This window comes from Protomyctophum parallelum, assembly GCF_964188405.1.
Source record: "Protomyctophum parallelum genome assembly, chromosome: 19".
Lineage (NCBI taxonomy): Eukaryota > Metazoa > Chordata > Actinopteri > Myctophiformes > Myctophidae > Protomyctophum > Protomyctophum parallelum.
Window position 1 is genome coordinate 43,641,690 of NC_139717.1, and position 14,359 is coordinate 43,656,048.

General features: G+C 43.6%; 2 protein-coding genes across 6 annotated transcripts in view; both read right to left on the reverse strand.

The window, feature by feature from the left end:
• filip1b (filamin A interacting protein 1b) overlaps positions 1-6,289 on the reverse strand; it is a 68,762-nt gene extending 62,473 nt beyond the window's left edge. For all 5 annotated transcript variants that reach the window (XM_083790828.1, XM_083790827.1, XM_083790826.1 and 2 more), the window contains exon 1: positions 5,621-6,289. The gene's annotated coding sequence lies outside the window, so the exon portion shown is untranslated. The remainder of the gene's footprint in view (positions 1-5,620) is intronic.
• Positions 6,290-11,043: 4,754 nt separating this feature from the next.
• LOC310877003 (putative RNA-directed DNA polymerase from transposon BS) lies at positions 11,044-14,055 on the reverse strand (the record flags this gene model as incomplete). The annotated part of the gene is made up of 1 exon (XM_083790649.1): positions 11,044-14,055. The coding sequence occupies one exon, from the start codon at positions 14,053-14,055 to the stop codon at positions 11,044-11,046; it is 3,012 nt and encodes a 1,003-aa protein (XP_083646775.1).
• Positions 14,056-14,359: the final 304 nt, after the last annotated feature.

Below are 14,359 nucleotides of genomic sequence, written 5' to 3' on the forward strand. Positions count from 1 at the left end.
ATCCCCTTGTCAAACCAGTTTCGGAAGACAGGGTCCGAACATGAGGGCTCAAACAAATGATTACGGTATATTGGAGTTAGGTAAGATAAGCTTTTGAGACCGAAATGCCTCCTGAATTGTGTTCAAATTTTAATAGTGTGTATGACGGAAGGCATGGAGCTGATTACAGGGATAAGTGGAAGGCCTGAGCATATTAGTGAAGAAAGAGAGTGTTGACTGGAGGATATCTCCATTTGGGAAGCCAACTCTTGTCGTGACAAATCATGACAACACACACAATATTTTGGACCAAACAAATAATTACAAATTTCAACAAAAAAAGTGTTGTAACCTGCCGTTTCTTTCTACTTTCTAATTCTTTGTTTGGCCCGAAATATTGTGTGTGTTGTCATGATTTGTCACGACAAGAGTTGGCTTCGTACGACGCTTAAAAGGTCTTTAAATAAATTTAATAAAAACTGCTTATGGGGAAATGCATTGCGTTTTCATTTCCTGGGCCGTTCGTTGTTCTGAAAGGGGGAGGGACTGCGCCGCTCTATAAGACCTGGTACTTAAGACACGCAAAATACAGCCCATAGTGTGATGACTGCATGTGATCAATCCAGCCATGTACAATGTACATGGAGCCTGGAACTCCAAAATGTAATTTATTTTAATCAATACACAGACGTAAAGGGTGTTCAATAGCACCATGTGACCTGTCTGCATTTAGACAAAAAGTCTAAATGCAGACACTAAGACAGGTCACATGGAATCAGATTTTTACAAATGTGACTTGAGTCACATTCAGAGGTGATTTCAAATTGGATTCAAATCCGATTTGAGGAGATCTGTCTCAGTCTGAACTTGAGTTGAGTTTGAGTTGAGTTGTTAAACCAGTCTGAACACACAGATCGGATCTGGTCATTTGCAAACGGTAGTGTGAAAGGTCGGGCCATGAAGATCAGATTTGAGAAAAACAAAATCAGATTTGAATCGGATTTTACTTCATGTGACTGCAGTCTAAATGGGGTCCAAGTGTCCAGGGCTCTTCACACTCATGGCTCCCAAGCTGTGAAATGATAGCAGTGGCAAGCATTTGGAGGAATTCATTGGCATAATGACTGATTTGGGGAGAAAAAGGGGAGAGAAATATACTTTAAATGTAAAAAAGAAGAGCCATGACACTATCACAGGGGGCACATGTGTCACCTTTTTGTCCTCATGCCACTTTTATCCCAGAGCCTAATCAGTGGGAACGGGTCCAGAGCTATGACATCACCACTCCCACAGATGGGGGTTGTCAAACAGGCCGGCCAGACTTCACATTTGAACCAGCATGATGTCACTTCCCCCATAAAGGCTGACAAAAAGTGGTGTGATGTAAAGTAGCTATAAGTCCATTTACTCAAGTACTTATACTTAAACAAAGAGTGGTGTTTGGGGTGGGGGTGGGGGGTGATTGGTGGTGGGTCAAGGTAGGGAGCGGGAGAGGGAATAAGAGAACTGCAAGAGAAGGGGATAGATTGATGGACTGGAAGAAGAGAAAGGGCAAGAGAAGGGAGACAGGAAAACCAAGCCGCAGGTGTGGCAGGAAAGAGATAAGAGAGATGGAAACAGAGGCAGGTTTATGAGAGAGGATGGGAAGGATAGGAAAGGAAAATATCTCACATTTGCTGTCTGTTTTAGCTTAGTCAACAGTAGATATTTCAGGACTCACACTGAGTCGGACTGTTCTAATGTAATAGAAATTTATAGTAATTTGTAACCGCTTTAGGATTTGAGGTTAAATTCTCAGTTCACTGGCCGTCATTAAGCTGTCCTGGTGCACAATGTGTGACCTTTGTTATTGTCACCATTATGGACATTTCTGGAAAATCTTTGAATTGTTGGGGGTAATTGTCTAAATCTTAATCTAAATCTTAATACAGCAATGTGTGTTGATATAAAAAGAAAATGTACTTTGTAATTCATTCTACTTTAGTTTTTTTTTCGTATCTATACTTTGACCCAAGTAGGCTAGCAGGATTTGAGTATTTTGTCCACCACTGATGTTGTCAGCTGTATTTTTGTGCGATGTCACCGCAGTGTTTTGGTATGATTGTCCTTGTGTGACAGAAATTACACCCAAACGAACAATCCTGTGCTCAGCTTTCTGTTTTGATGGCATGGCAACAGTAGTTGTTATGAAACCAAACACGAGGGCAGACATTTCTGTCACCCGCACCCCCCAACCCCCTACCTTAATAGACACACACACACACACACACACACACACACACACACACACACACACACACACAGACAGACACACACACACACACACACACGACATGTCACGTATACACAGAGATTGCTGAGCTGAATTAGAAAAGTGATCTCATGTTTCCAAGTCTTATCACTTGGCCTTTGACTGCCGCTGGTAGAGGCATGACAGCAGCGTCATAATGAGGCAAATGATTTAACCCATTCTGAACGGGCATCCATTTTGGTGTTGGCATCATGTTATGCTTTAGCTATTGAAAAATAGCAGATCTACAAGCTCATAGCGCGCCACCGAGTGGCGCGCTACGAGCTTGTAGGTCTGCTATTTATTTTTTAAATCGAAGAACGACTGACATTTTTAGAATCTGATCTCAGGTCAGAATGGGTTAATCAGACCAGTGTGTGTCCAGTGGAAAACTCGTATGAATCTGATCTCAGGTCAGAATGATTTAAAGGAGTAAAAGGGGTGCATCACCCAGAAATGATCTGAATGCACATGGAGGCTGATGAATTCCCACGTTTTTCTGAGTCTAGTACACAGTGAGATCCTCAGTGTTTATTCAACTCTGAGAGATGTACGTACAACTGTAACCAAAATGTCAGAGCAAAGCAAATACCAGCTGTCACCCGTATAGTTCATGAATAATGATTTTTTTTTCTTTTTTCAAAGCAAATTCAAAAATAGTTGATCTAGGTTCACAATGCATCACATGACCCTGTACATTGAATAGTTTTGCTACAGTATATATATATATATTTTTTCAATGCTCAATTGATTGATTGAATAGTAAGCCAGAAATGTAACACGGCAACAGAGTACAGTCAATACACTTGGTCCAAAAGCACCAAACAAATGTCCTTGCGGTTTCCATTTAGGCCCTATGAAATTAATTCATAATTATATGTTAATTATATCAGGTTTGAAACAACAAATGCTATAAATAAGATATTTGCTCTTACAGTATATCAAATATTTGTATATTTCCAGAGTATGCAGCAAAAGAAAGAAGGGGAAAAAGAAAAGGATTTTCCCACTCACTGTCCAACTATTTTCCACTAACTGTATCTAAACAAAGGAAAGGTCTTCAAAACAACCTGCAATGAAAACAGAGGAAAAAGGTCTATTAATGAATTGTCCCTAGAGATGTCTGGGCCGGGCATCGCAAGCTGGCTGTGGTGGTGATATCCAGTGGTGGACAATAACAACAAAGTACATTTACTGTAACTTTCTTCACTCAACCGTAGAGTAACAGTAAAACTAATGAAGCTAAAATTCCTCTTCATAAAACCATGGCCATGATCATCAGGACTTGTGGTTCACTGTATTATTGCTGCATCACTGTTACTTCCCCTCGCATCTTGATGCTGCAACTATTATAGTGCTGCAGTTCATTCCCCAAGGGGGAAGCTTTCAAAGTACTCTGGTAAAAGATCTATTCAATTAATGCTTCCACTAATGCACCATTTCCTGAAACACAGACATTTACTGGCTGTGTAAGGGGTGCCTCGTCATAGCTCACTGACGCGGGTCCATTCATGACTCAAGTCTACATATAGGGCCAGACTCATACATCCATTTGGCCGATATGTCGGCCATTAGTTGACTTTTTTTTTAATGACATCTGTGTCTGGGCTTTTAACAGCTTTAACCTGGCGTCCCTATAATTTGGGCAAAAATGACATGACAGGAAAAATGTTTACATGTTTTGTTCATAAGTCAAATGTTCCATAACATGAAATAAAACTCAAAGTTTCTCAAATTGATTCGAACATGTTACACTGTTTGACAAACAATATCGGTCAAGAAAATCACTCCAAAATTGAGATTGTCAGCCAACCCAAAAATGTGGCATTGGGTCAGGCTCTGCTACGCCCACGTTCCTATGGATGCTTCTTCCAACGATTTATTATTTAATTTTTTAAGATTTAATTTTTTTAGGCTTTTCTGCCTTTATTGATAGTTACAATTGAAGATGGACAGGAAAGAGGCACAGAGAGGCGGGGAAAGACAAGCAGCAATAAGGTCGTCATGAATGCGACTCGAACACGTGACGCGCTGTCAGGCCAGAGAGCCTATATGATTATGTGGCATGCGGGGCCAACGATTACCCACCAATTCAGGGAGCATGTGGGCATGGAGGCACCTCAACCACTGTGCCACTGACTATGATTTAGTGGTTAAGCAGCACTTGTCATTGGCTTGAATAAGGTTGTAAAGTTAGTAAGACTGTTGTTAATATGATGAAGGGTAATGGTAGATCCGTATCCTGACAGTGTAAAAATTTAATCAAATGGATGTTGTTAATATGATGAAGGGTAATGGTAGATCCGTATCCTGACAGTGTAAAAATTTAATCAAATGGATGGAATGGAATTAATCAAAACAAGCATCATTGCCGAGTCTGCTGACTGAACAAAATAATGATATCCCCCTGATTTTTGTATTTTATTCTTTTATATGAGAGTTTGCCAACACAACAGAGCACATCAAGAGCTGTAGTTTAATCTATAGAACCCCTTAAAGAATAGTATATTTTCCCCACATGTAACCATTGCCTCTTTAGCTTAAATCCCTGAATGAATCATTCAATTTTAAAGTTTCTTATTATCAAGATCTTTGACTTGATCAGCACAGCTCACTTTTGCTCCACTTTCACAATGTCTTAAAGGGTGAGACCACTTTTGTAGAGGTCTGGGTTGTGTAGTTACCTTGCCATGATGTAACTCCAAATGTGGACAAGAAATCCAAAAACATTGCTCGTGATTAGAAATTGATAATTCAAAACATGCTCCTCATTGACTTACATTGTACGCTGAAACAGCTCTCAAAGTCACTCTTAGAACGTAAACGAACACAAACAAAGTTGATTCATACAGTGTACAATGTAAGTCAATGAGGAGAATATTTTGAATGATCAATTTCTAATAACTGGAGCAATTATTATTATTTTTTCTTTTTTTAGTTACATTATGGCAAGGTAACTACACAACCCTACAACCCTCTACAAAAGTGGTCTTACCCTTTAAGTACATTAATTCGTAAACATTGACTTACTGTAGCCTGTGATTGGAGCAGTGCTTCTCAAACTTTTCATATCAAGGACCCCCAAATTAACAAAATAATTGATGCCAGGGGACCCCCATAAAAGATTTGTGTTGTTAAAATATTCAAAATTTTTCTGTTTTGAAAATAAAAGAGCTTGTAGATGTTACATTTTCAAATAGCCGATGTATAGGTTTAAAGTCGTCAAACTGATTTTTGATGCTCATGCATGTTTTGCTGGAGACCTATTGCATCCCCTTCCCATCCCCAGACACCACTTTGGGAACCACTGAAGTTAGAGAAATTGTATGTCATTAAGGCAGGCAGTCTTACCTGGATTCTGCAGATGTACCAAGAAATGAGGTAGTGAAGTAAATTCCAGAATTTCAACCGTCCTATTCTGTAGCAGTGAATGTATGTGTTATGTCAGATTAGTAGCATGTAGAAGACGTCACACATTTTTGTTTGGTTTTCTTGTATTCATTAATCTTCTTTCTCCTTTAAATGAGCTCCTTCTCTGTCAGCATCCAAAGTCACAGTAGAGTATACTAGTCCTTCCCAACACAACTTTAGTTCTATCAGCGTTGTTTTTTTTCTTCTGAAATGTATAGTTTCTCCTTTTTTCCACCTAAACTGTTCTTTTTTTATTTTGCTCCTCTTTTTTCCTTCTGTTCCATCCAAGTCCAAAAGCACAGTAGAAGATTGATGTGGAGAAGAGCGGTGAGCCTCGTCTTGTCTCCTGAAGTTTGGTCTGACAGTCTGACAGCGCTCACTGAGAGGAGGTGTGTGTGCGAGAGAGAGAGAACCAGAGTGAGCAGGAGAGAGGGAGGAGGGGGTGTTCGAGACAGAAAGTGGTACAGCGAGAGAGCTACAGACAGTGTGAGGGATAGTTCAGACAAATCGTATTAGTCCTCTCTTCCTTCTAGTTGTCCGTTTCTGCTTTGAAGAAGTTGCTCATTCACTGATTTCACTCACATGCAGGTGTATACTTGTATGTGGTGCCTTCAGCAGCTCTGGAGAGGAGCACAAAGGGCCTCTTATAATCTGTCAGAAGGAAGGAGACACTTCTCTGCTTTTGTTGCTAGACAGAAGAATCTAGAGCCCAGTAGAGTCTGGATTGGGCTATATTTAACTGCTGCTCTAGTCTGCAGTCTCACTCTCTTTCAGCAGCAGCTGAGGATTCAGTCTGAGGGAGGCCTCCAGTCCACACCCCAACAAGCAAAACACACGCACGCGGCACACACGCACACACACACACACACACACACACACACACACACACACACACACACACACACACACACACACACACACACACACACACACACACACACACACACACACACACACACACTCTGTGTCTCTCTGGCTGAGCACACCTGTTACAAGAAGCTCTGGGCTTAGTTTAGTTTAGTTTCTGTAATACTTTTTCCATTACTCATTATTTTTGGTTTGGTAGGTTTTAGTTTCGTTTTATCCAGCGGGATGCAAATCAGGGGCGGCTCCAGGGACTGGCCTGGGGGGGGGCATGCATGTGATCAAAGATAGACTTGTTAATTGGGGAAAAATGTCATGCTCGTCCCAGCCAAAATTGTGTAGGCAAGTAGAAAGAATCAATATTTTTCACTTGCACATGATGTTGATATTTATATATTTTTTGTACTTTTTTTTTTTTTATCCCACGATTTTGTAACCCAGTTTTTCTTTTCACCCAGTGCCAATTATCTAAAGTAATCCTGGGCGCTACACTTCCTCTGCCAACCTGGGGGGGCAGCGGACTGACCTCATGCCTCCTTCTATGCATGAGGAGTCCAAGCTGCTTCTTTTCACCTGACAGATGGGAATTTCCCCAGCCGGACGTACCGCGTGGAAGGGACACGTTATTCCGACCAGTTCCTTTCCCCTCCATCAGGCGCCCCGGCTGGCCAGGGGGAGGTAGTTTTAGAGACCAGGATTACGGCATGTTTTTGTGAGGGTATCTACCCTAGGGGACACGGGGAGAACATGCAAACTCCACACAGAAAGGCCCTATCGCCAACCCCCGCCTCGGGTATGGGCACTGATGACGCGGAGGAGGGAACACGCCGCCAGATTTTTTACTTTTAAAGCCAAACCACACCAATGGGTCACCATGCAACTCCTTGCAACCAAAACAATGTATATAATATTCATACTATATAAAACTATAGGCTACCAAATTTCTCACTTCGCACCACCGGCTGCCAGACTATTTGTCTGTGTCTTTGAAGCATGTTTGATATAAACGCAGCCTATGACTGTACACAGCGTTAGTTGCACTCAATGCTGCTAAGAAATGATCTGTTATACATGTTTTGTTATTTTCTGCTGTCTTAAGTGCAATAAGGGTTTGTGCAATAACAGGAAGTCATGTGTTTTGTTGTTTCATAGTTTTAGCTTTATGTTGTTTTGTGATATGATGCACTGGTTGGCACTTTTAATTTCATTGTACATGTTACAATGACAATAAAGATCTATCTATCTATAAATACATATTGTGTAATGTGTGTTTTAATTGGAATAAATTGTATTGATTTTTTTTTTGTTCTGATAAAGTTTCTAATTGCAGTTCATACAGTTTATACACTATATTACAACATAGAATTTCAATGATAAGCCTGTTTTAAAATTTCTGTCAATAATAGGCTAAATATCTAGATTTAACGGAACAAAAACAGATTGGAAATGCTACGCAGCACAAAATCCACAGATGTAATTGTATTGCAGTATTTACTATTATCACCTATTAGTAGTTACTGATTTTCTTCTTCTAACTAACTAGTATTACTATTAACAGTAGTACCAAGTAATATAAAATACTGTTGTATTATTAGCAGGAGGTGATACAATTACACGCCAGTAGGTGTCGTAGCAGTGTGCACCTTAAAGCATTGCAACACGCCATTTTTTATGGTTGTAAAAGAAGAAGAAGATGGCATGCCAGTAAAAGCAAAAGCCGAGGATACATTTCTTTCATAGAAGCAGACAGAACAGTGTACAGTTTACATTATGTGTTTGAAGGACATGTCCAGTGTCTCATCAGTCAGCTGTGGAACGGGTTAAAAAGATCAACAAGCTACAGGTGACTGTATGTAAAAGTTTAGCATCAAGATCAACATCAACATCAACCTGCATGACGAACAGTTTGCAGAATTACAGTACATTTCAAGCACAAACTCAATACAAACTAAGACTGTTAACTGTGAGTGGACCCAATTAAGCATTACACTTGTTTACAAGAGGGTCCACCATGTTCAATTCATCAAAACATTTAGAGGCGTACAAATAGACACTTCTATATATAGGGCTGCGAATCTTTAGGTGTCCCACGATTCGATTCGATTCGATTTTTCCGATTCTCGATTCAAAAAAGATTGTTTTTCGATTCTAAAGCAGTTTTTTTACTTTGATTAAAAACAATTAAATTGAATTTTAGCATGATCTACTCCAGTCTTCTGGCATGAAAGCAGAGTACATTTAGTAAAAAGCTTGTATAATTGTAAAGGTTTTATCAACTGAATGATTTAAACACACAAAGGTTAAATCCAAGAGTAAGAACATGTCTCATTTATTTAGCTTGCACAAATTTGAACCAGTAGGCCTACAAAAGTTACAAAATCTCTTCTCACTCAATACCAGAACAATACATTAGTATTAAAACAGGTGTAAAATAAATACAATTGGCAGGCTTAGCTTAGCTGGTAGTAAATGCACTATGCAGAAACCCAGGCCTGCATTATGGCCTTTTTTTTTTTTTTTTTCTTGCACAAATTTTGATTTTTGGAAAATGAGAATCGATTCTGAATCGGACGGCATTAGAATCGCGATTCTAACTCGAATCGATTTTTTTTGACAGGCCTACTTCTATATAGTCAAAGAACAGAACAGGAATTCATCATAAAGGAGGTAAAAAGGGAAAAGAAACATACAGTGAGGGGAAAAAGGGAGGGGTGGTGGGGGGGGATTCAGATTTTACGGGGGCCAGTTTCGAATTGAAACCGTCCGTAGGTGCCCTTTTAGAGCGGTTTTGAAGGAGTCAAGGGATTCACATGTCTTAATGACTGTTGGTAGGACGGTCCACATTTTGGTGGCATAGGAGCGAAATTAATTTAGGCTTGTTTGTGCCGAATCTGGGTTGTACATGGTTTGTTGCACTCCCTCTGGGGTTGTGGGTGTGGACTTCGTTAACATTAAGGAAGTATTTAGACAGGTACATGGGTATCTTGGTGGTGTATCGAATCTTGTGGACCAGACCCATTGCAAGATGCTGTACTCTGTCGTCGACCCTAAGCCATTCCAGCCTGTCAAAGTGGGAAGGGGTGAGGTGGGTTCGGGGGGTGAAGCCAAGTAGGAGCCTGACCAGTTTGTTTTGGGAGGTCTGGAGCTTGGCCTGGCTGGGGAGGAACGGCGGGTATGCAAACATTTAGGATTAGGAAGGAATACTACGATTTTGTAACGTTTATTGATTTTATAGTTGCACATGTTACAGTAGCCTAGCTAATGTTACAGCTGTGAATTAAAGTAATGGAGGATTGTGTTTATGTAGGGTTTGGCAACGGCTGCGATGTGCAACTGTTGGTGGTATGTTCAATGGACCAGAGTAGCAGCTATGCACACGCCAACAACATGTATATAGTAATTCTAATATTAGTCTTGTTAGAATCTATCTATATTATTATGGTATCTTATTGAAACTGATATTTAACTTTACAGATAGCTGAGGTGTTGTGTCTGACACTGACTGCCCTTATACTGTTAATTGTATTTTGTGTCTGGCTGTTTCCCACATCACTGTTCAGTTTATGATCACTGAAAGGATATTCATTAAGCTGCCTTGGTTTTGTGTAGCCCCATATGTGCCCTCTCCCTACTCATGAGCGTAGTGCTGAGGGAACATATAGGGCTAGGTTTTGTGTAGTACTATTAGTCCATGGGCCGAATGAGATGTCGGTACCACTAAAAGGGACAAGACATGTGTGGTATAATTTTGTTCGTCTGACATCCAGGAGTGAGAAAATGTGTGATAGCAGTTTCAGAAGGGCAACTGAATACCATTTTAGTGGTATACTGTGATTATGCAAAACCTGAAAACCACATAATTCATTGTTCATACTCCAAAAGTATTCAAATGTATTCACAATTCTGATGTTTGTACCATGGATGGACATGACCAACATCATAATATGCTAACAGACATGCTGAATTATACTTCTAGTAGCCATACCGGGAAAATCCACAATGGCTGCCTTACTGAAACAAGGTACATCTAAAACATAATAGAATCATGAGTGATACCTCTTTTTATGAGGATGTAGGAAGTTAACTGACTCTTCAAAGAGTTACACAACTCAACTCCGGAAATCATGTAATGTAAATGAGGATTACACAACTAATCCTAGTTTAGAGATCACACACACACACACACACACACACACACACACACACACACACACACACACACACACACACACACACACACACACACACACATTTCGATTTCTTTATTCATTTATAAAATACATTATCAAGGGCGCAAATATTTTCAGTTGCTTCTGCACTCAAAACATCACGTGTCTCAGTGCTTGAGTCCAAACAAGCCCTAAATGTACAGAATATAGGCAACACATGAACTTATTCACAGCCAACATTGGTCACTTCAGTCTGTCATATTACCAACACCGAAAGTAAATCATGGGTACAAAAAGCACCTTCTCCTCTTCTTCTTCTGTCGTATGTTCTTAGACTTTCAGCTCCGTTGCAGCAAGCCAGTCCAGTGTGTCATTGTCTAGGTCGATTAGCCCACGGTCGCCATTCGGTGGCCGGTATATAGGGCAGCTGGTCAGTACATGTTCATCAGTCTGTAATGGGTCCCCACATTCGCAGTGGGCACTGTCTGTGAGACCCCACTTCTGCATGGATGCACCAAAGCGTCCCACACCCGTTCTCAGACGGTTGAGGGTTGTCCACTCCTTGCGGGGGAGCTGCTGGCCAGGAACATCTGTGGGATCCTCGATGTAGTGGTGAAGCCTGGATGGTTCTGCTGCCTTCCACTGGTCCCTCCATCTTGCCTTCACCCAGGAGGCCTTGGAGGTGTCGGCTGGTGTTGTACGGAGCAGTTCCTGGGCCTGTGTGGCAAAGGGCCGCCGGGACTTAAGACGCATGCGCTGTGGTGTCTCTGTGACGGCCTTGTGGAGGAGGTGGGCTTCGCTCAGCTGAGCCTTGCGAGCAAGGGCCAGTGTGGCTGCTTCTCGCCTGACCTCTGCGGGGGCGATTCCAGCAAGGACTGGCAGTTGGTTGGTTGGAGTGGCTCGTAAGCATCCAGAGACAGTCCGTAGGGCACTGTTGAGGGCAGCGTCCAGTCTTTGGACATGAGGGCTACGGCTCCAGACTGGGGCACAGTACTCGGCGGTGGGGAACACCAGGGCCTCGGTGGAGATGCGCAGCGTCTTCGTGGACGCTCCCCATGTTGTGCCAGCTAGACGCCTTATCAGTGCTGCACGGGCGGTGGTCTTTCCCTTGACGCTGTCCAGGTGTTGCTTAAAGGACAGAGTTCTGTCGAGCTTCACTCCAAGGTATGTCGGGGAGGACTGGGGCTTTAGCCGGGCGTTGTCAACCATGATGTTGATTTCACGGGTTGCTTCCCTGTTGTAGAGGTGGAACATTGTTGCCACAGTCTTCTCAACACTGAGCTTCAGGCGCCAGTCCTTCAGGTATGAAGACAGGATGTTCATGTCCTCAGAGAGGCCTTCCTCTATTGCTTCCCAGGTTGGTTTGCTGAGCAAAATTGCCAGGTCATCTGCATAGCCATACTTCCTTGATGTTGTTAGGGGTAGGTCGTGGATGTAGATGTTGAATAACATCGGTGCCAGCACCGAGCCCTGCGGGACGCCGTTCCTGAGCCTTCTCACCCTACTGCTTTGGCCGTTGCTGGTGTGGAGCCGAAAGCTGCGGTTGCTCAGCATCTCCATGATGAAGCTCACCATGTGCTTGTCTGGGATGGTCTCCAGAAGCTTCATGTGTAGCCCACGCAGCCAGACAGTGTCGTAGGCTGCTGTGAGGTCCAAGAAGACGGCACCAGCCTTCTCTCCTGCCTGGAAGCTTTCTTCTATGTCGTGACACAGAAGGGTCACCTGGTCTGTTGTTGACATACCGCTTCGGAAGCCAGCTTGTTCTTTGGGGAGCTGGGGGTCGATCACTGGGGTGAGGCGTGCCAGGATGAGGCGTTCCAGCAGCTTGAAGGGTACGCACAGGAGGGAGATGGGCCGGTATCCCTTCGGGTCGTCGCTTGGCTTGTTTGGCTTCGGCAGGGCAATCACCTTGGCACGGCGCCAGGTCTTGGGCAGCTTTGAGCATTGGAGGCATGCAGAGAGGAAGGAACGGAGCCAGTCAGTTGCCTTCTTGCCTTGGTGTTTCATGTACTCCGGGTGGATGTCGTCTATGCCTGGTGCCTTACCAGTCTTGAGACGTTTTATGGCCAGATCTATTTCTTGCGTAGTGAAGTTGATGGATAGGTTGGAGTCGCACCCTGGGGCCCTGAGCAGCTCGTGGACTCTTGCTGATGTTGTTCGAGTAAAGTCCTTGTCTGCGTTGGGGAAGCGGCCATTGCTCAGCAGAAGCGACGCGATGGAGTTAGCAGTGATGGGGCACTGTGCAGGAGGTGTTGACCTTCCTGTCAGCTTGTTCAGGGTCTGCCACCCCCGTCGACTGGAGTGTGTAAAGTCAATTGACTCCACTGTCTCAGTCCAACGTTGCCTGCGTTTCTCGTTTAACCTGAGAAATAGTTGGTCTGCTGCTTCGTCCCTGTCTTCGCTGGTTTGTGCTTCAGCGTGGGAGCGAAGTAGGTGTTCACATTCGGCATCCCAGCAGGGAACATAGGCTTTACGCACACCACGAGGGATGTTGTTCTTGGCGGCGGAAAGCAGCATCTTGCAGTACGCTTCGTAGGCATCGTTCAGTTTGTTGGAACACGGGTGTGGTAGAGCAGTGACTGCCTTGTTCACTTGTTTAGTGAAGCCTGCCCAGTTCGCTTTCCGAAAGTTCCACCTCTTGACATCCCTCCCTTGCACAGGCTGGACCAAAGATGGGATGGTGATGAGCGACGGTCGATGGTGAGACCGGGGAAACATGTCCAGGATGCGTCTTACAGGGAGAGACTGGTTGTTGTGCCATTTTGCGAATGCCAGGTCTGGATTGGTGGTGCTGTTCCATCGTGCAGAGTAGAATGTGCGTGGCTCCTTTGGGTCGTATAGGAGTGAAGCATCGACAGTAGAGGCCCAGTCTACCAGGAATTCACCATCGGCGTTGGAGCTGCTGTAACCCCAGTCTGTATGGTGGCTATTGAAGTCGCCAGCGTACACGGCAGGGGCTGGGACATCTGGCAGGGACGAGGGGACCAGTCTGCTGGGTGGTGGTTTGTAGATATTGACGATGGTAGTGTCTTGCACTTTGGTGTTAATCCATTCTATCTCTGCGCCTTCTGGAGACTGTCCGGCGGCTGACCAGGCCATGTCTTTGCGGACAAATGTGGCCATGCCATGATGTTTACTGGCGATGTGGCCGGCCAAGGTGTACCCAGGGACCATCAGAATGTTCTTGTTCTCCTGGTGGGTCTCCTGCAGGGTGATCACTGTCACGTTGTTTTTGCTGACTATTTGCTCAAGGATGTTGATCTTGGCAGTGGTGAGACCTTCGACGTTGAGCTGGAGGAGCGCTAGCTCTGGGGCTGTGGTCGGTGAACGTTGTAAAGACATTTGTTTCGCTTAAGGGCATGCAACCTTGCAACTACTCTTTAGCTACTTGTGGGGGAGGCCACGTGGAGGCTGTCTTCATCTCCAAATAGACCGACTGCCTATAATGGAGGAGATTGAACAGTATGTTGCAAGCTGCTTTGCCTTACACTTGGACAACCCTATAATCCTCAAGCCTCTGATCACTAGCCTGTGGACATGGCCCAGGCTGCCAAATATAAAAACAATGAGCTGAAACGTATAGCCCAGTTGTATAATGGCCTGTACTAATGGCTGCCTTCTCCTCCAAATAGACCGACTGCCTATA